At 45.9% G+C, this 20,423-nt stretch overlaps 9 protein-coding genes across 9 annotated transcripts; 5 read left to right on the top strand and 4 right to left on the bottom strand.

The window, feature by feature from the left end:
• Positions 1-1,425: 1,425 nt before the first annotated feature.
• On the bottom strand, positions 1,426-2,439 carry M431DRAFT_545926 (hypothetical protein; the record flags this gene model as incomplete). Its single annotated transcript, XM_024921190.1, has 2 exons — positions 1,426-1,833; positions 1,903-2,439. The coding sequence occupies 2 exons, from the start codon at positions 2,437-2,439 to the stop codon at positions 1,426-1,428; spliced, it is 945 nt and encodes a 314-aa protein (XP_024768693.1).
• Positions 2,440-5,044: 2,605 nt separating this feature from the next.
• Positions 5,045-6,146, top strand: M431DRAFT_127196 (hypothetical protein; the record flags this gene model as incomplete). Its single annotated transcript, XM_024912320.1, has 3 exons — positions 5,045-5,245; positions 5,315-5,458; positions 5,563-6,146. 3 exons carry the CDS (start codon positions 5,045-5,047, stop codon positions 5,962-5,964), a joined length of 747 nt encoding a protein of 248 aa, XP_024768694.1. The 3' UTR covers positions 5,965-6,146.
• Positions 6,147-6,323: 177 nt separating this feature from the next.
• Positions 6,324-8,078, top strand: M431DRAFT_127197 (hypothetical protein; the record flags this gene model as incomplete). Its single annotated transcript, XM_024912321.1, has 2 exons — positions 6,324-6,791; positions 6,879-8,078. 2 exons carry the CDS (start codon positions 6,324-6,326, stop codon positions 8,076-8,078), a joined length of 1,668 nt encoding a protein of 555 aa, XP_024768695.1.
• A 521-nt stretch (positions 8,079-8,599) lies between these two features.
• Positions 8,600-10,303, top strand: M431DRAFT_535202 (glycosyltransferase family 1 protein; the record flags this gene model as incomplete). The annotated part of the gene is made up of 3 exons (XM_024920947.1): positions 8,600-9,153; positions 9,207-9,914; positions 9,985-10,303. The coding sequence occupies 3 exons, from the start codon at positions 8,600-8,602 to the stop codon at positions 10,259-10,261; spliced, it is 1,539 nt and encodes a 512-aa protein (XP_024768696.1). The 3' UTR covers positions 10,262-10,303.
• Positions 10,304-10,414: 111 nt separating this feature from the next.
• M431DRAFT_545932 (hypothetical protein) lies at positions 10,415-11,370 on the bottom strand (the record flags this gene model as incomplete). The annotated part of the gene is made up of 2 exons (XM_024921191.1): positions 10,415-11,179; positions 11,229-11,370. 2 exons carry the CDS (start codon positions 11,368-11,370, stop codon positions 10,494-10,496), a joined length of 828 nt encoding a protein of 275 aa, XP_024768697.1. The 3' UTR covers positions 10,415-10,493.
• Positions 11,371-11,990: 620 nt separating this feature from the next.
• On the top strand, positions 11,991-13,571 carry M431DRAFT_525032 (hypothetical protein; the record flags this gene model as incomplete). Its single annotated transcript, XM_024920600.1, has 1 exon — positions 11,991-13,571. The coding sequence occupies one exon, from the start codon at positions 11,991-11,993 to the stop codon at positions 13,569-13,571; it is 1,581 nt and encodes a 526-aa protein (XP_024768698.1).
• A 107-nt stretch (positions 13,572-13,678) lies between these two features.
• On the top strand, positions 13,679-15,499 carry M431DRAFT_535204 (hypothetical protein; the record flags this gene model as incomplete). The annotated part of the gene is made up of 5 exons (XM_024920948.1): positions 13,679-14,054; positions 14,105-14,298; positions 14,360-14,643; positions 14,697-14,818; positions 14,875-15,499. Exons 1-5 carry the CDS (start codon positions 13,945-13,947, stop codon positions 15,497-15,499), a joined length of 1,335 nt encoding a protein of 444 aa, XP_024768699.1. The 5' UTR covers positions 13,679-13,944.
• A 201-nt stretch (positions 15,500-15,700) lies between these two features.
• On the bottom strand, positions 15,701-17,201 carry M431DRAFT_98652 (hypothetical protein; the record flags this gene model as incomplete). Its single annotated transcript, XM_024925071.1, has 5 exons — positions 15,701-15,792; positions 15,847-16,101; positions 16,186-16,261; positions 16,322-16,868; positions 16,930-17,201. 5 exons carry the CDS (start codon positions 17,199-17,201, stop codon positions 15,701-15,703), a joined length of 1,242 nt encoding a protein of 413 aa, XP_024768700.1.
• A 704-nt stretch (positions 17,202-17,905) lies between these two features.
• M431DRAFT_487193 (hypothetical protein) lies at positions 17,906-19,537 on the bottom strand (the record flags this gene model as incomplete). Its single annotated transcript, XM_024916455.1, has 5 exons — positions 17,906-18,285; positions 18,411-18,946; positions 19,015-19,142; positions 19,233-19,381; positions 19,456-19,537. The coding sequence occupies 5 exons, from the start codon at positions 19,535-19,537 to the stop codon at positions 17,906-17,908; spliced, it is 1,275 nt and encodes a 424-aa protein (XP_024768701.1).
• Positions 19,538-20,423: the final 886 nt, after the last annotated feature.

A 20,423-nucleotide genomic window follows, 5' to 3' on the forward strand; every position in this document is an offset into this window, starting at 1 on the left:
TCGCAAACAAATGCCGCCTTACCGAATGGCTGTATGAGTACAAGTAGCCGTGGAAGCGATTTGTTCGACCTCCCATCAGCTGAAATAGTGTTCGTCGCGCGAGAACACATCTAGTATAAGAACATATAAAATATATCATAAAAATTTATAAATTCAGATTCACACTATTACATAAATCAACCGAGACAGCAATAATGACAGCCAGTTGGTCGGTCATTTAGGTGGTGACACCCAGGCTGTGGGCGACATGGAAAGCGGCCAACGCGATGCTTCGGTTGCTGGATTGAATGAAGACTTTGTCTTTAGGAAAGAGTTTGCACACTTTCATCAATGCATAGACAGCTGAACTGAATGCGGATAGATTGGTAGAGCTTTCCGCCCACTGATCGTCATCATTCAAAGCGTATCGGAGTGCTGCGAGGGTCCGCACCCCGGTGCTAGCATGATCAGGGAAAGCCATGCCACAAATCCTGTCTCCCACTTTGAACTGGGTGACTGCAGAGAAAGTTCGTTGTTGCTGAAGTCCATCGCCCGGACGTTGATCTCGATCTCGTCCTCTAGAAGTTCAGCAGCAGAAGTTTCTCTAAATATCGGAGCTTCTGAACCGCGATCAACATCTCCGATTATATGTCGGCCCTTGATATCAGGCAACTCTTTAATCTCCGGGTAAATGCTAGCTTCAGGTTTCTATTGAACATGCCCGTTGAAAAAAGTATCGCTTTCCATTCAATTGGCGTACAGTACGCCAATATCATAGTCCGAATCTACCGACTGTTCTGTCGTGGGTGTTGCATATCAAACTGGGTATATCGCATGCCGCCATACTCTTTGTAGTTATATTGAGATGCTGCTTCAAAGCCAGTCCCGATACCAGGACAGGTATAAGTATCGTAACCACGATACATGTCATCTTGGCCGTTTAGAGATGGCAATACTTTCCCAGTCACACTCCTGGTACCACCACCAACTCCAATGATCTTGAGTGCCGGGCTCTCATGAGACAAAAGCGAGATGACCTCAGTCAATGCCTCATTTCCGTCGTTATATATCGCCACTGCATAGCGATGTATCCAACGACGACCGCTTTCTATTCTTCGAGTACCTAATAAAACTAGACCAAGCCAATAACGAGTATTACAAGTGGTTAGACCTGCCCTAAGTCTCCCAAAATTGTTTCATCGCCTTGTCAGAGTTATATAACACGCAAATATGGCCACTTAAAGAGCCTTCCTAATCTCTGTACTCTTTACTGACCACGACCGTAGGTTACCTCAGCCATTACAATACCTATTAGTTATCTGTAGTTAATATAGAGAGTGGTATCTGGAAATAAGATAGTAACTTTAGATTTATAACTAGGGAAAAGGGACCAGAGGTCCTGAAAAAACCCCAACACAGACTTTGTAACAAAGTCCAAGGCAATTGCTAATAATCAATACAGCTGCCTCCTTTATGGTCCACCAGATCCCACCATCTATAATTCTTATAGTTACACTGCGCTGCGCCAATACCGCAGAGGTAACCACCACCTTTGTTATTAGCATTAGGCGAGGTAATGCGCGCCCTATTACCTCTTGAAATGCTTCCGCATCCATTTCTCAGGCTATTGAAAACGTTGTAATTCGTATGTGCCATCATGTATCTTACACAAACTCGCTCATTTCGTTGGCCTGTACAAGTATACGTATTACCTGTTGACCTGCTTTGTTCGACAGCGAAGCCGACACTAGCCCACCGTGTAAGAGCACCTGCAACTGAAAATCCGATAGTGTAGGAAGTAGAATCCTCTCGGCCAGCACTGCACTCATTCGCAGCACCACAAAAAATGTTTTCCTAGCAACAATTAGTTTCTCTCCATGCCCATTGTTTCGCATATAGAAATTAAGCACAGCAAACTCACACTGAGTTGGATAAATTGCATCTCTGGGTTGGGCTGCCGTCACCGTCTTTCTCCGTGAATGGACTCCATTGTGTGCACGGGCTTGGTGTTTGGCGTTTACTAAGCTCAGTGTCCAATTCAGTAGAGTTGAAGTCGGTAGAGTTGAAGTCGGTAGAGTTGAAGTCGGTAGAGTCGAAGTCGGTAGAGTCGAAGTCGGTAGAGCTGAAGTCGGCAGAGCATGAAATGCCACCAGAAGCATTGGTATCTGAATGGATTGTATACACATTGTTGCCAATCATGATGCTTCCAGTGCCACTGCCGTTATCATCAAGCTGGGAAATAATCGGAACTTGTGCAAAATTTCCCGTGTTGAGACTAGTCGAACGGCTCTTGCCGATGATCACGTCCCGATCCCTTGCAAGTACTGTCAGGGCCGTCTGTGAAGCGGCCTTGTCAACACCGATTCGAATGCGCACTGGCGTATCGCCGCGCACATCACGGGGGGACGGGATGGCAGCAGCAATGCCGACCAGCAGAGTAGTTATGGAAAATAGCCGCATATTGTCCAGTGCCTTACGACAGTGAAGTAGTAACGTGGGATGAAACGAAATACTCTTATGAAGATATGAGAGAATAATGAATGGGGAGTTCTGCTGTATCATATCCATTCATATCGACGGCCAATGAGACCTTTTATACTTATGAGCTCCCGTGGCTAGCCACGGATGAACGCGCGCCCTCAAACGAGAGCAATTATCTTACCACACGCCGTCAGTTGAATGAGTTGTGCCAAGGCTTTGAGGCCTTCATGGTCAGCGAGGCTGTGATAATATGATATTGATGGCTTGGCATAGTATCCTGCGTTTCTAAGTCTAGTGCTAGATACAAACCTTGATTAACAAACTGTCAGATGGAAGATGTATTGCTTGAAGAAGACTAACCGAAGCTGTTAGCAAGTTCCTATGACTATTGCCAAGCGTGAAGCTATTTCATTACCAGCGTAATATTTGGGGCACCATACAACGAGATTTTGGCCATGGAATCTACCGGTCGAAGTATTTGGGAAAGGCCGGGATTTTGTGTGTGTTATAGACGTTGTATATGAGGTATAGACCTAACAACTTCATACACAATGAACGATATATTAGTGCTCCTCGCAGAGTAACGAAGCTTAAATGCAAGTAGATTCGTAAGTATTCATGGCTTAGGGTCGGTTATTTCTATTGACAATGTTAAGGCGGCCTTCTTTCAGACTCACTGTAGTATTACAAGTGTCTAGATTCCCTCAGGCCTTGGCTTGGAAAGATCTTGTTTTAGGCTTGTAGTGGGGGATTAAGGGGCAAAGAGAAGAGTTTTACTAAATCAGAGCCGGTTAACACAGCAACAGTTAAGCATAGATATTACAACGGCTTGAGCCTTGAGACTGAGACTCTTTCAGGATTAATTGGTGAACAATCGATGGTATTCTTGTCCTATACTCAGACATGGGCAACTGTTGCTGGAAGCCCCCCAAATTAAGCCTCCACGCATGCTATCATGCCTAAAAAGGTAGTGTAGCCCAGAATGCCAGCCTCTTAAGTTATACTCGTATTAACCTTCTGAACAGACTGATGAAAGCTTTCTATGTCTTTCCTGTTTTGGCATGATACGACCTAGGTTTCTCTGCCAGCCACGGCTCGTGATCCTTGAATATGAATGATGTCTGCTTTGTCTTACATTATATAACACCACTGTTAAAAATATATCGCCCTTACCAATAAACAATCCTACCTTGGCAGAGGGACTTTGGTGGATGCATAGGTACTGCACTGATGCGGAAGTTGCCGATACTGAGCTGCGGCTCAGATTTAACGGCTGGCACCACCTTTGTAAGCAGCCGCTTGTCTTGTCTCGACTACGACTATTTACTTGGCGGCTGCTGTATAACTGTCAGAAGACAAGTATATTGTTACCAGCTAGAGCCGTCCATCTCTTCCTAGGTAGCCCTATCCAGCCCTGATTTGGCCCCCAAGCCGTTAGTTCATCTCTTGCCAAACTTAGAAAGACATCCATTAGAGTTTAGCTGCAGAATTAAGCTTATATGAGCCACCCCCGCCTTGAATTATCTCATCCTGATTTGATCCACAAGGCTTCTGCGTCCCTGCATGTCGAAAGGTAGTGTTTTCGGCCGTTGCTGCAACGGGCGCTCTGATTTGGTCTGATTAGACCATAGAAGTGTTATAGACAGGAAAGGCCCATGCATTTTTAGGTAGACGAGTCTCACCAGGGCTGAATCATTATGAGTCGTCCTCATCTGTGCGGGGTAATATTCACAACAATTCAAGCAGGCCTACTTTGTGGAAATGCCAAGTAGCGCTGTCCCAAGTTGCTGACATCAATTCAAGGATAACGTAGCATGTTGAGGCGGCGTGTGACGGGTACTGCTCAAAATTAACTCATCTCTTGCTCTTGATGAATAGAGATCAAAAGGTAAGGTAGGTGTTACTAAAGCTCCACGTTATTGTTGAGCCCGTCTTTGGCATCGTGTATGGAAAACCGCAGTGTAAGCCTTACCTGCGGCCGAAGTCGTCTAAAATTAGCAACGGCAACAGGACGCAATGGCAAAACCCAAAGGCATTCTAGAGAAACACATCGCTGCCCGAAACCCCTGTTATCGGTCTAGTTTGCCAATCGAACACATGCCCACTTTACTTTGCCCAAATTTATTGATACCGTGAACCCGCCAAGTCAATCAACTCAGTACATTTCGCGAAGCCTCCAGAGCTGGTTTAGGCAAGACATCGCAACCGTATTATCCACTGTCGAGATTTTATCCTATCGTAAAAAATGGCGTATCCGGGCGGCATTGACCTAAACTTCATTACCATCACGAATACGCCCGCCGAGGGTCGAGAAAGCCGTCGCAAATATGTTCACCGTAGAGTAATGCACAACTATCACAAGCGGAGACGCATGCGACGGTGTAACGATGATACATGCTTTGCAAAGACATCTTTACCGATAGATGCAGGAGTTCGGCAAGCCTCCGCGGGCCAAGATGAGGAGTCGATTCATCCCGTTGCACCAGTAATTTGGTCCATACACGGTAGCTCTTTTGGACCTGTCTGCCTATTGGTACCAAAGATTTGGGTAACCCCCGGAAATATTCGCACAAGCCAAACTATCATGCAATTTCTCCGCGGCTGCCCTCGAAGAAGTGGCCAGGACCTGGCAAATGTGCCTTTTGTACACCAACGGATCGGTTTGGTCACTGGCGCAAACAATCCGCTTCGAGCCTGCCAAAGTCTTTTCCGGAAGCATACTTCAACAAATGATGAAGATTTATGGACAGGGGTTCATAATATTCAAGAAGACATATATATTAAGGTATAAGAAGTCCGGGAAGATTACCGAATGAATGCTTGCTACTAAAATGTAGCTAAATATTATACACAGTGTGCCACTTTTGACAAGTGGAAACTCCTCGCTGCATCACAAGCCATGATGCTACTTATTTTACTCAGACTGCGTCATGGCAGCAACCACGATGCATTTCCGGCAGTTGATATTGCACTTCTTTATTCGTTACAGCTACGTACTGTATCCTGCTTGGTTACACACAGGCTAGGAACATAGCGTGGCATCTTGCTCACTGGGTGTAGCGAGTTTTTGTCCTACTCAGAGACAGCTTTTGTGATCGGGAGACCCTGCTCTCTGGAAATAGGGCCGTTCATGACTGGCAAGCATGGATCTTTCGAGAATCTTTAATCCGAACAGCGACCATTTACTTTTTGATGAGAATATTAGTGTCGACTGAGTGTGGAATCTCTTGCGATGGTCCGAATGATTGGCGCTTGGAGGAAATCCCACTCCTAGCCTCGAAGGCGGCATGGGAGGCTACAAATGAGATTGCGTGGGAGGCCGCATCTAGGATTTCCGTGGTACCATCTACGGTGTTAAGATACGGGGATTTGATTGGCACGGAAGGATATCATCCCAATTCTGGAACCGCGCATCAAATTGAGACATGGCTAGAGGGCGCCGACGAATTGGGGCTCATCACGAGTATTTCTAGCACTCTGGTTAATCAACACTACAAAACTTAGTCGGCATCGATGTACACGAGCCCGACATGTTTGGGAGAATATTGTGGTTCTGCATGTTTCCGGGAGGCAGAAAGAACAGAATGAGTTGAAAATCCGGCTGCGGCGTTGAGTGCCACTGACTCTCCATTATGCTGCGAAACTTATATATAGATACAAGGCCCTATGTGTTTGTAAAGACCCAGTGGACTCTAAACCTAATCCAAGTTAAGTTCTATTTCATCAAGCTCTCCGCTAGCCACCCTGCATAATACGCAATGTCAGCAACCTAGCCAGAATGCTCAGTCCAAGTGCTTTCAAATCAGGTATTGCTTTCGGCTATTTCCATCTTCAAAATTTTTTCTTCTATTACAGGCACATCTATGAGCTTTATTCCTTTGGCTTCTAAACAGCTGGGGCCGCCCTCGGCGGCTCACGACCATGAACCCTTTGAGTACAGGAGACAGCGGGCGGGTAAACTAAAGAGTCGCCTTGGATGCTTGACCTGCAAGGCACGTCGAGTTAAATGTGACGAGCGCAAGCCCATCTGCGCCCGCTGCGAGAAGACTCAGATGGTATGTAATGGATACATTCAACCAGAGCTTCGTAGCAAGATAGAACCTACCGGTTCTCCTCTGCATCCTCTCTTGCCTCGGGCCAGCACTGTCACCAAGCCTTCTCAGCGCCTTCTTAGCCAACTACCCCGTTCCTTTAATGGTCTTCCTACCGTCTGCGGGAAAAATGGGTCTTATTTCGACATCTTCCGGCACCATGTTGCTCCAGATCTTTCCCGGTACTACTACGCGGATCTGTGGTCTAGTGTTATCTCCGAAGGCCTGCAAGATGGATTTGTTCGCGAATTAATTTTGGCCATTGGAGCTCTGGCAAGGGCCATGGCCTCTAATCCTTCAACACAAAGGCGAGGATCCGCTGTACAGCATCGTCTGTCTATAATCGCTTCCTGGTCTCATCGGAATATAACCAATCATCATCATCGGGCATCAATCTTGCATCACCTTAGGGCCATATCAAGCTTTAGATCATCTATTCAAAACAGGGATAGTCATTTCCGACCGAGAAAAGTTTTTATTATGACGCTACTGCTTGTTGAGTATGAGATTCTTCAAGGAAACCTGAGCGCTGCGGACAGCCTTCTCTCCTATGGTCTGGGAATGTTTCGATATTCGACCACTCTTTTCCAAGATAATGCAATGACCATTGCGGAAATTATAGACGTCGAGCACATTCTCCCTTGTGTTGCTGTCATGGGCATGTTCACCCACCAGTTAAACTCATCCTGGACTCATATTCTTCAATTGCGAGCGGAGCCAGAGTTCAAGATTCCAGAGTTTGGCATCGATGATATCCCAAAGGTGTATTCATGGTGGGGAAGATTCTACACCCACGCAGTCACATGCCTATGTCAGATAAGCTACGGCAGAAAGTTGTCCATCTTTGAGGCGGTGGCTCGGCGAGGAAGCTTCTTATCGTGCCTAAGTCGATGGAAGTCAACTCTGAACGCTTACCTGGATAGTTGCGAAACAAGCACAACAGAAAGGCGGGCTCTACGTCTCATATTTATTCACTGGCAAGTCCTCTGGGTAAGTGTTAACTGTTGTCTGGACCCGACAGGTGTGGCCTTTGATGCATTCACAGATGAGTTTAGCGATATGCTTTGGCGCTCGGTAAAGTTTATTAAAGATGATATCTCGACCGATACGCCTCTATTAATGACTTTTGGCGAGGGAATCTTCATGCCACTACTCTGTGTGGTAGCTTGCTGTAGGGACCACGACTTGCGTATGACGGCAGCAGCTGTTGCCTATGGGCTGCCATGGCAAGAAGGAACTTGGGATACTCGAGTAGTCCTGCTTGGACAACTAGGCTCTGTTATAATGGAAGAAAAGGGGAGGGATGAAAGCGGCTTTATCCCCCCTACATCTAGATGGTACTGGCGAGGAGGAGATATCCACCCAAAAAGCAGGAGGATGACATCTCGCTATTTGCAACATGTGCCTGGCGATCATGAGAAAACTGTAACAAAGTCATTGAGTATAGACCTCGACCGATGGCCGGACATTTGCTCTGCGGTGGGATGCGTGAAAGATCACGCGGCGATCATAAATAGTTTAGCTTAGGCGAAGGACTCCTTTTTTTCAATATTTTCTTTTTTAAAGAATAGAGCACATGTAAGTATAGATTACAGATTCAGTTAATAATAAGGTTAAAGAGATATTCAGCTGACTCAGCCACACTATAGCATCCAATGAACGAGAACGAAGAGACGCTCGTTTAGGGGAACCAATCAACGGTTACCCTCGCAGTATCAGCACTAGCATTTCGTTCTGCTTCTAACCGATCCTTTGTGCTTATGCTCATTATGACTGTAGCCTTCCCGCTATCGAGAATTATCTCCAATCGAGTCGCCAGAGCTGTGATGGCTCCATAGTAGGGGCCGCTGCCAAGCTAAAGAAGCCATATCCAAGGAGCAGCCCAGACGATGTTCCATGATAAATATTCCATCCGCGCGAAATGAAGATTCCCTTGCCTTTTCCCTTCTAGAGTTGTTCAAGAGTTACGCGTAGAGACAGAGCTTTTGCTTTTACTCTTGTCCATCTTTTTTTCCTGCATTGCTCACCCATCCATCGCGCCTTTCACCATGCCCAAGACAATCTTGTTCTTTACGAATTCCGATTACGGCCAGGCTAATGTGGTCCTAGCTGCAGCGTACGAGTTGGCTATTCTGGCCAATGATGTTGAGATTCATATTGCGTCCTTTGAGGGCCTCGAGCAGGCAGCCCTTAAGACCAATCAGCTCGTTGTGGATAATTCTCCGGGCAAGCAATCATCGCGCCTGATTTTCCACAGACTGCATGGGAGATCCCAATTTGAAGCATGTATAGGGCCGGATGTCGACCTATTCAAAGCATACGACCGACCTCCTACTTTCTTCAATGCGGCACGCACGATTCTCTGCATCGAGGGTATCATGCAACCTTGGAGCTCGGAAGAGTTTGTCGATTTGTATCAGCAAAGCCTATTTATTCTGAATAATGTGAAACCTGATTTGACTGTTGTCGAGCCACTTTTCACGCCCGGTCTTACTTTGTGTAACCATCTGGGCATCAACTGGATCGTACTGGCGCCAAACACGATTAAAGATTTTGCGGTTCCTCTGCAACCAGGGCTTGCAGCTCTGTGGAGGTATCCCATGTAAGTTGAATACAAAATATTCCATGTACTGATTTCTGATGAAACAAATCCAGAGTCTGTTCAGGAATGCCATTTCCGCTTCCTGTTTATCTCATCCCTGCCAATATTGCTCTTAATCTCGTTGCTGTATACATGCTACTTACGGCCCAAAGAGTCAAAAATGCCGAGACGTTGTTGAAAAGTCGGGTTGGAGAGAGCATCCAACTGATGACTGCCAACGAATTGGGCGTGTTGAAGCCTGCCCCGGCTGGGCTACGGATCCTTGTCGCGAACAGCGCCGATCTGGATTACCCCTTTGACATATTACCTTCCCATGTTATCCCATGTGGTCCTATTATTCGTCCCTCCCTTGATCTCGGTAAAGTGGATCAATCCTTGGAAATTTGGCTTGCTAGAGAGCCCACGGTCTATGTCAATCTTGGCACCCATCTAGCGATGACCAAATCGGAAGCGGTCGAAATGGCAGCTGCCTTTCGTCAAGTTTTAGATATGGCAGACGCGAGGGGTCGAAAATTACAAATTCTATGGAAACTCAAGATCAAAGGGGTGGCAAGTGAGGACAAGGTTGCTCCAAACGGCCCAGAGCAACACGAGGAGGACGTTTACAATGCCATTCGTAGGCACTTGGGGAAAGAGATAGATAATGACCAGATCAGACTCACGAATTGGGTTACGGCTGAGCCAAAATCTGTGCTCGAATCTGGTCATATCATCTGTTCAGTGAACCATGGTGGTGCAAGCTCCTTTAACGAAGCATTGTGGTAAGTATCTCAATTCTACTAACTCGCATTCTGAATGAAAGATTCTAACAACTATTATTCCGAATTGTAGCGCCGGGGTCCCGCAACTTGTTTTGCCAGGGTGGGCAGATTGCTATGATTTTGCCAACAGGGCAGAGCTCATTAGAATCGGCCGATGGGGGAACAAGAAGGCAAAGCCGAGATGGCAGAAAGATGAGCTATGCGAAACCCTTGCGCAAGTTATCTTTGGAGCCGAGGCGGAGGAAATCAACCTACAAGCCAGAAAGTTCGCTCGGAAATATGCCGAAGGGGATGGGAGGCGCTTCGCGGCGGAGGTTCTCTTGGATGCTTTAGTGACAAGCTCATAATAGTTGTAACGACTTTGGCTATAGATAATACATATATTCCGTTAATACCTGTCACTGCGAGATTAATATGGACCAAAACTTCGCTGTCTCTATTGAATGACTATTAAAAATTACTCTATAATCTAATTAGTAAAGGAGGATATCGGTCCTCGCTCACTGTTGGCGACGTAGGCGTGAAATAACATCCTTGTTAGGCTAACTGCAAGCTTCAAGGCTCTTTAGAATTCCGTAATCAGAGACGCTTATTCTCTCCATCCAGATACCACTCGAAAATATTTCCGAATACCTTCTTTGCTTCACTTTCAACGACATCTCCGTGACAAGGTATAATGCGATCGAAATCCCAGCTGTATATACGTTGTAATGACGTGGCAAAGGCGGCACGGTCTTTCGCCCCTAGAATATACCATGCTAGGCGCTTTTGCCATGTCGCAGGATATACCGTGGAGAAGATTGGTGACACCAACTTTGTTAAAATTCCAGACGTTGGCGATTGGCCTGACTTGGAGAATTGCTCGACAGCAGGTACATTAAATAAAAGGTCTGCTTCGATGACTGTATGAGTGGGCTTGTGGAACAAGACAATTTCATGAGACTCCATTGAATCAATGTATTGTACATCGAACTCATTGTCAAATTCTTCCGAGATGTGTTTCTGGCTTTTTGACGCAGTGTAAATGATGTCGAATATCTCACGGCCTAAGCCCAGCTTTTTGGTACATTTTTCAGGTAGGCCTTCAGGGACAATGAGACATGCGTCGGGAAATTCTGCTTTCCATGAGCCGATTTGCATGTAATGCTCTAAATTTGGAGCAATGATGTATTTGACTGTGCCGTTCGTTGCAATCAGCGCATTGCGCACGACGTCCGTCAATCGCACCGGCGATATGACTGCAAGTGAGCCGGATTGAAGTTGCACTGTAATAAGGTTAGAGGAAGAAGAGTCTCATAGACGAAGACAGCTTACCGATTGTTGTACGCCCACCCGTTTTGAGAAGCCCCAACTGTGCGAAAGGAATGCTAACGGTAGTGATATTGGGGCTTACTTGGCGAAGTACTGTTGAGTCGGAGTCATGTTTGCCTAACACTAGCTCATTTTTTGGAGACATCTTTCACACGCTGGCGTTTACAATCAAATAGAGGAACAGAAATATTATGTGGTGTTTCATTGCGATTCCGATAGCCAACACCGAGTACAATGCCAATATTTATAACGATTGGAAGCTCTCCAGAGAGATTCAGCTGCTTTGCCGATATACGTCATCAAGAAAGCCATCAGAACCGAATACACTGATCGTTCTACACGGACAGCCGTGTTGATTTGGTGCGCGGAGCGGGGCCGACCCTTGCCATCAGCAATCGGTGCTAAGCCTCGTTGCTGGTATTAACTCAAATCTTTATACTAAATAATACAGTGTACAGTTTCGATCCATCCTAGTAGTGAGGCCACCGAAGATATGTGATATATTGAACCATAATTTTACCTACTCCGCGTGATTCACAAATGGCTTGGCTTGACTGGGATCGGAAAACAGCCCGCCGGCTGAGGGCAGTCTAATAAGAACTTGCAGGTATGAAGCTGATTGATGTTGAGATGGCGCCGTCTGTAAGAAAGGGGCATTTAGAAAACAAGTATAAATATCTCTAATACGCCTTGGGTTTCTAAACTCAAGCCAGTCAACCGAATCAGCAGCTCTTGGTGATTTGAGCCGGTCTGATAGCAACAACAATGGCAAAACTTTCTCTACCATATCTTCTGGCTACACTTGTCGCCTATGCCGCCGCTGATGGTGAAGTTCTTCGACACCCAAAGCAGCCATGCGCCCATCTTAAAGCTCCATGCATCCCTGGTGCCGAAATCATATCGATTAATGGGACAGAGTTATGGAATTATACCGTCTCCGCCGTCCCAGGGCTTCTCCCGAGTCCAGTTACCGGCCTGGACGTATGTGCCGTCGACGTGGTTCTTACCCATCCAGGCGCACATGACAAAGTTCTCGTCAAAGTCTGGATGCCCCTAGAGGGTTGGAATGGGAGATTTCAAGCCAACGGGGGAGTCGGCTTTGCAGCCGGCGAACTGGATCTTACCCTAGGCCCTACCATCAAGCAAGGATACTCCTCCGCATCTACCGACGCTGGTGTAGGCTTCAACCCCTCATCGCCTGAGGCCTGGGCCTTACGACCAGACGGTTCTGTGAACCGAGATGCACTCATCAATTTCTCCTATCGCTCAGTCCATGATATGGCGTTGATCGGCAAGGAGATTACGAAGCAATTCTATGGCCAGAAGCCCAAATACTCATATTGGAATGGATGTTCAACAGGCGGACGGCAGGCAATGGTTGCGGCGCAGAGATACCCAGATCTTTTTGATGGAATTCTAGCAGGCGCTCCTGCAATCTACTGGACAACATATGTTATTGCAGAGCAATGGCCGCAGGTGGTAATGAAGATGGAGAAGTCGTTTCCTTCGCCCTGCGAGCTAAAGGTATTTACCGACGCAGCTATTGCTGAATGTGACGGATTGGACGGCGTCGTCGACGGCGTCATTAATGATCCAGATGTTTGCCACTTTAATCCATACGCACTGGTTGGACGAAAGATCCCTTGCGACGGGATGAATGTCACCATCACAGAAGCCACCGCTAGTGTTGTTCAGAAGGTGTTCCAAGGCCCCTTCGGACCAGATGGAGAGTCAAGGTGGTATGGCCTGAATCCTGGCGCTGCGTTGGACAGCCTTACGAACACCAATGTAACTCATGGGAAACGAGTTGGTGCTCCTTTTTTCGTCAACGATGCTTGGATCAGATACTGGATCGCGAAAGACCCCAATTATGATCTGAGCAAAATCAACTACTCCACGCTAGATCGGCTCTTTGCTCAGTCAGACAAGGAATATGACGCCATCATAGGGACTGATAACCCTAACCTATCCGGATTTCAAAAGTCGGGCGGGAAATTGCTAATGTGGCACGGCCTTTCCGATCAGCTTATTTTCCCCAAAGGGACAGTCGAATACCGGAACAGAGTTGAGCGACTGATGGGCGGCTCTGAAAAAGTCAACGAGTTCTTTCGGCTTTTCCTTGCTCCCGGTGTGGACCATTGTGCAGGCACTCCGTCTCTCGGGGCGGTGCCCACGGATCCGCTTGCGGCTCTGGTAAACTGGGTGGAAAACAAGAGGGCGCCTCCCAACTTGGCCGCGGAGATAGCGGGATCTCAAGGCGGCGCTCGCATTATCTGTCCTTATCCCCAGATTGCCCAGTACATTGGAGGAGACACAAAGTCCGCCAATAGCTTCAAATGCGTTTGAGCTGGCTGTGCAACGCAAACTGGGACTCGCTAGCAATACGCGTGTAAAACTTCGTTTTGCCTTCTCTTCAACTTCCACCTATTTAATGTTATTACAATTTAGTATTTGAGTTTCCTTAGTCCAATAATTCATAGTGTCAGATTTTAGCTTCGAATCGCCCATTCTTAACAGATCGCTACCAGGGCTTTATTCAGGATTCGCGGGGCTGAGTCGACAAGTCATGGTCAGCTCGGCGAATCCTTCGTTGCCGCGACGCTAGCGGACTCTCCTTCAAATTGACATCGTGGCACGTAGCTGCTGAGACTATTTGTTTGACAATAGACCTTGGCTGACAAGAGATGACTATCTCTCTATTCTCTTCCTAGGAACCAAGATGACAACTTCGACTGCTAAAGACGGTTGTGCACTGCAAGCGTGTAGCAATTGCAGAGTGCGGAAGAAGAAGTGCGACAAGGTCTTTCCGAGTTGCACAACTTGTCGGAAGTGAGTTAATTCATCTCCAATCTATATCTGAAACTTTCTGATAATCAAAGGAAATTCATAAACTGTAATTATGAAGAGAATCGTTCTCAGCACGAGATACGCACGCTTCGCTCACAACTGGAGTCTCTATCAAACGGATTGACCGTCGCTGGCGGGCCTTCACTCATTCCGTTATCCTTGGACTCCACCACACAGCATTATCCAATTCCATCTCAATGGTATATGCCATTCTTGGTCAACCACTGTAAGCTTTTCCTAGAGAGGGTGTTGCGCTCGAGTGTATGAGTAAACTCACCGCCCCGCTGATTACGACCTCTGCTTCCCGAGGTCTCTTAGAACCAACTTCAATCACGCCCCGGAATACTCAAGGAATCAATGGATGCAAGCCTCCTTCCAAGACCCATGCATGTTCCACGCAATTCTTTTTGCTGCATCATCACATCTGGAGGTGGTTCGAGGAGAAAATGGCAATCCCGTAACTCATTATCATCGGCGACAGGCGATAAAGCTCCTCTTGGAAAATATTTCAGCCTCTCGAACTGTATCCGACACTTCAATAGCTACGGCAATGTATTTATGGCATTATGAGGCAAGTAGGTTGTACAGATGAGACGTTGGGCCAAGGCTAACAACATAGCGAAGAGCATGAATAGCCACCTAGATGAAGCAAGGATCCATAAACAAGGCTTACTACAAATGATAAATGCAAATGGAGGCCTAAGAAAGCTTGGTTTTGATGGGTTCTTATCACATATGATTACACTGTAAGTCGACCCGTTAGTTCCATAACTCTACGGTCAGTACTTAACTGTTCATTCAGGATCGGCTTTGGCGACGCCATTTTGAGTGCCTCGAAACCAGTCTTTGGAACCGTAGACGGATATGAAGTTCCCGAGGCACCAATTACCCTTCTATCAGCTATCTTGCAACGTCCGGAGAAAGTATTACATTCCAGTGGGCTCAATGGGTCGTTATTATCCCTGCTTCATGAGGTTCATGATAATTTACTTACTTTCGGTCCACAAAACATACCAGGAGACTACTGGGAGATGCCTTTATATATAACAGATAAGTACCTGGATGGAGATTTTGACGAAGATGGCCCTTTCTATGCTGCATGTTGGCACGCCGCGAGTATCTACCTAAATTCTCTTAAGCGTGGTATACCTTTCTCATCCGACGAGAACCAGATATTCGTGGAAAAGTTACGATCCTGTATCATGGTCTTTCCCAAAGACAATGACAGGGAGCTGGATAGAGAGATTTACGTATGGCTATGTTTTACGGGCGCCGCTGTTGCTAACAGAGACAAGACATGGTTTCTTGCAAAGGTCGGTCCCACAGTTATGTCGCTAAGTCAAAAACAGCTGGGTGATTTTAAGAGAGGTGTTATACAATTTGCTTATATTGTCCAAAAACTGGAAAGCAGCAGACAGGTATGGTGAGGTAGAAGTGTAAATTCAGATCTCTGTAATATTAATTTGTAATTTAGAATTAGCTATGTATGAAACAATACTGCTCTACAAGGTCCCACAGCGTAACACTCTCGTGTTATGAATTATGCATTTGATGTATACTTCTGGGGGTCTCATATGTGATGTTGCAAGAAAGTCTAGAACATTGATGGAGAAATAGCCTGCATATGATCAGTAATGCCAGTATTTCTTGATTTCCCTTAGGCCCTGAACAAGAGCAGGCGGGTTGTCCAAGCCACCAAAATGTCCACCAAAATCCCACGCTATATAAGTGTTAGAAATTGTAATACAACATTGAAAGGCCAAGGGTAACTGACATCTATAGTAGACAGGATTGGTCAGAGGACGTATAATCTGTTCTGGGATGAAGAATGTATCATATTTAAAGTTGGAAAACAGAAATGGAGCATCTGTCTTTGCTTTTGACAGAGGAACGGCAAATGACGACGGATTCTGGTTATAAATGTAGGCAGCGGAAGTAAACGACTGTGTGAGATAATATAACGAGACGACCCGAAGGATTTCATGGTCATTCAAAACGGACGGCCCGGTGCCACGTCGCGGATTAGACCCTATGTCATATTGTTCGTTAACATGACACAAACGAACATTCAATCAAACAAAAATAGCACAAAATTGAAGCGGGAGGAGCTTACAAGAGATGTATTTCTCCGAAATCCACGCAAGCTGGCCAACGGGATTGTCGTACAAAGCCAGGCCGATTGTGTTTGGCTAAAAATAGCGATTAGGCATGCAGCTCTGGGAATTGGTAAAAGCAATGTGCGAACTTACTTTAGTTCTCTGTTGAACTGCATATGCACTGCCACCAACAGAATTGTCAACCCAAAGTTGCTCGCTGAACGTATCCTCTTTAGAAAGCGTTATATTGTCTGCTTCCAGCTGCTCGGGTTGTAGCGGAAGCTCTGGGAAAAGCGCCATGTGAGTGGCGCGAACAGATTTTGGGTAGGAATTATATAATGACCAGCCAATAAAGGCTCCCCAGTCAGAACCATGAACTGCATAGGTATCATAGCCCAGCACTTCCTGCATGAGGGTGTTGAATACACGTGCAGTGTCGTCAATGGTCCAATTCTTTGGAGTAGGCGAAGAGAAGCCGAATCCAGGAAGAGAGGGAATAACGACATCAAACGACACCTCATCGGGGCTTGCCATATGAGAATAATTCTTGAGTGTCAAATTGTTTATGACGGGCAGCATTTCCAAAAACGATCCTGGCCAACCGTGAAGTAGGATGATCGGAATAGAGTTCCGCGCTTGGGAGACTTCATGGATGAAATGAATTGTTTGGCCGTCGATAGTCGTCGTAAAATGTTTCAACCTTCAATGAACATATTAGCAGTCTATTCATCATCAAATAATTACTATACGCCGTTTCATACTGATTTAGTTCAAGTTGTTCTTTTTCCCAGTCGAAATCGTGCAGCCATTGGCTACGGAGACTCCCGAGCTTGGATAGAGATATACCGGTGTTCGTTGAATCATTCCTGCTGTTGATAGCAATTTCTAACTCGCTCGAAGGTAACTCAGTTCTCTTTATCATATCGACCATATGCGGTACGCGATGAGAGAGGTCAATCTTAAAACAGGATATCTTAGGCCTGGCTGCTTCACCTAGGACCTCTATGCTCAGAAACACCAGAGCAGATAACATATAAAGCAACAGCGTCATTGTCCCTAGAAATATCGAGAGGGTTTAAGATAGAAAAAGAGACTGTAATGTATTGATAATGTCTGATAAAATCTGATTTCTTACATCTTTATATACACAGCACCTTACGACTCTCTCGTCCTCTTCCCATTTTTCGACAACAGATTACAAAGTGCGCCCCACCATTTGTAAATTGCCTTTCACTTTGTTTACTACCTACATGTCCCAGGCGATATGAGTGAATCTGAGGGCCGCGCGGTTGTCAAATCTGCAATAGATTGATTAGATAAAAAGAGGTTCATGTCTGATGCCTCGATCGGATCTCGGATCGCTCCATAATCTTGCTTCTCTGCGCCGCGCGCTTGTTACACCCAAAATCGCAGGGATGATCTGACTTGATTAAGCCCAGGCATATTAAGAGGAGAATACGAGGCGCTGCTTATTGGTTTTTAACATCTCGGGCGAAGAATTGTGGGTGCCTTAAGCCTGTGGATGTGTTAATCAACCGCGCGCGATGATATGTCAGCTCACAGCTCCCCTACACACCCCTACCATTGAGGATACAAGACCTTGTGCTGGACTATTTCTGTAGATAGATTGCATAGATCGAGGAGATGTACATCTATTTTGTAACTAGCAACTTGGAGTATATGCTTAAGCTGAACATAGGGTACCCATGAAAGCTGTGCATGAAACGTAATTGGAATTTAAAAAAAGGAATTCCCAATTGCATCATAAATAACTCTCTCAATAGGATATCGAGTCTGGTTATTATAAACCGGGTCGTCTTGCGGAATTTCCTGGCTCCAGGCTAGCATGACTACTCCCTTCTCTATATCGCAGTGCCAGTTAACGTTGGTGAAGCCAGCCCAAGCCAAGGTGAACTTTCCTCGGCCTGTCTCAAATCCTTCTGGAAAAAGCAGTGCTCCAAGGCCCCACTGCTTGGGTGTTCCTGGGAATAGAACCCCGCCGTCATTGGAGGCTTGAGAAGGTTGGTTAAGGCCGTTTTCAACCTCATCCCCAGAAAGTTGCGGAGTAAACATCTGAGCTACGAGCTCGGAACTCAGAACTCTTTCACCTGTCTTAGCTATAGACACCCATCTATTAGTTTATACACTCGATTTTGAACAGGTTAAAATGAAGCACTCAAAACAAGTGCCTTTTATGGTCGTATAGTCTTTGTTCAAATGGGGAATAAATGGTGACACTTACGATGAACTCCTTGATTAATTAGAGGCAAAAGAGCTAGTCCAAGGGCGTTGATAGTGCCAAAGCCTCCAGCTCCTGCGCTTTCAAATTTAATGTTTGCGTCGTCGTAGATCGGCGCTCTTGGAATAAGCATATCTGGGCTAACTCTGACATGTTGGCCCACGAGCCTAGCTCTTTGTTCACTATCTAGGGTAAAGGCGAAGTCCTTTGCTTCTACCCCTGCAGGATCTAGCAAATTGGTTCGAATGAACTGGCCCAAGCTGACATTAGTCAGGGCCTCGACAAGCAGACCGCTATAATCAGCTTCAGCGCCATAGCGCCAAATCTGGTTCGGGTTGGCAGCATGTGAACCCTCGTAAACGCTTTCATTAGTTGGGAAAAAAGCCTTAGGGTCGGTAACAATCGTTTCCGGATTCAGAGCAGCCAGGATATCTACTACAGGATAGGCGTTTCCAGCTGTAAAAGTGAGCAGATTGCGAACAGTAATATCGCCAACTCGAGGCTGGGTAGCCGAGCTCGGGTCATTAGGATCAAGTCGCCTAAATATAGAGTTGTCAGAGAAATCTCGCCTCTACAAGTCACCAGAGAGCACGGAGCAGTTACATACACTTCTTCTTTAGCTAAGCCGGGTAAATGATCCAAAACGCTATCATTAATCCCAATCAAACCCATGTCAATGCATTTGAGAAGTGCCATTGCCCCAAGGATCTTGGTATGAGAGGCCAGCCAAAACATCTACGATGGTTAGTACAGTGCTCGGAAGAGTATGAGTGAGAATGATTTTTGATAGGTGCGCTAAATTTCGGATCAAAGTCAGTTGCTCACATCATCGAATCGGAGAGGTTCCGAAGACCCAAGCTGTCTGGTCCCGGCTGTGCTTTGATACAAAACATCGCCGGCCCTAGTCAATGCAAGAAAGTTCTGGAGGGGAGCTGCGTCAGGGATTGTAGAGGCAACAATAGCATCGGCCTTAGCTATGTTTCCATAAAGGTTACGTATTGATGTCAATCATGTTTCCAGATGGCGAGAATAATGGATAATTACTAACTTTTTATTTCCTCCTTGATTGTACCAAGATTTGTTGCAGCTCCGAGCCCATTGGGCAAAAGGGGAGCACATGTACTATCCATGGGAAAAATTGTTTGTTAGTTGAATTACAAAAGACATGGTTTAATATTTGATGTAACGTGAGCTCTATATATATTGCGGATGAGTATCGAGTAAACAGTTTCCAGATCTTGAAGCCTCGGTATTATACCAAATGGCGCTGATTAATCCGCAATAAGGCGTAAACTGCCCTAGCTGGAGAGTAGCACTTTCTATAACAGGGAATATATTTTACAGCCCCATTTATGTTTATACTATTGCTAGATCGCTAACGTTATTATCATAACAAACTACGGAGTACAGGACAGAGAATGCTTCGATTGACGATATTGTGGAGCTGTTCGCTGAACTACGCAACCCCGGATTTGAAGCTGAACTTGAAGCGCGGCTCTCGGCGATGTGGAGAAATCGCAAAAGGGAAATTCACAACAACCTAATTCAGTAACTCTCACTCGTATTCTCCACACGGGTGGGTAGTGCATGAGATGCTCAGCCCACATGTGACCTTGTACGGAGGCTAATTTTGTCTTTAACTGCACCTGGGGTAGCACTGTCGTAACCTTGGAAGTAAGAATCGAAGCAGATGAGAGGGAAAGGCAATAATTTTATTTCATCTTCAGTGTATTGGTAGAACAGTAAGGCTCAAGTTGGCGTTGAGAGACAGGACACCTCATTTCGTATCCTGCGTTTAGACATCTGAACTCATCTTCGCCTTTCACCTCTCTGGTCATCACTGGTTTCAATAGCCTAGTGCTTTTAGTATAACCTTATAAAAGGAGCAAGTGACGGAAACAATCCATGCACTACTGGAAACATTGACGACAGGTAAAGTAATACTATGTGAAATGCATTTATTAAAACTCAAGACAAAATTGTAAAAGAACGACATGAACAGAAAGATGGTCTAAC

This window comes from Trichoderma harzianum, assembly GCF_003025095.1.
Source record: "Trichoderma harzianum CBS 226.95 unplaced genomic scaffold M431scaffold_21, whole genome shotgun sequence".
In the NCBI taxonomy this organism is placed as follows: Eukaryota; Fungi; Ascomycota; class Sordariomycetes; order Hypocreales; family Hypocreaceae; genus Trichoderma; species Trichoderma harzianum.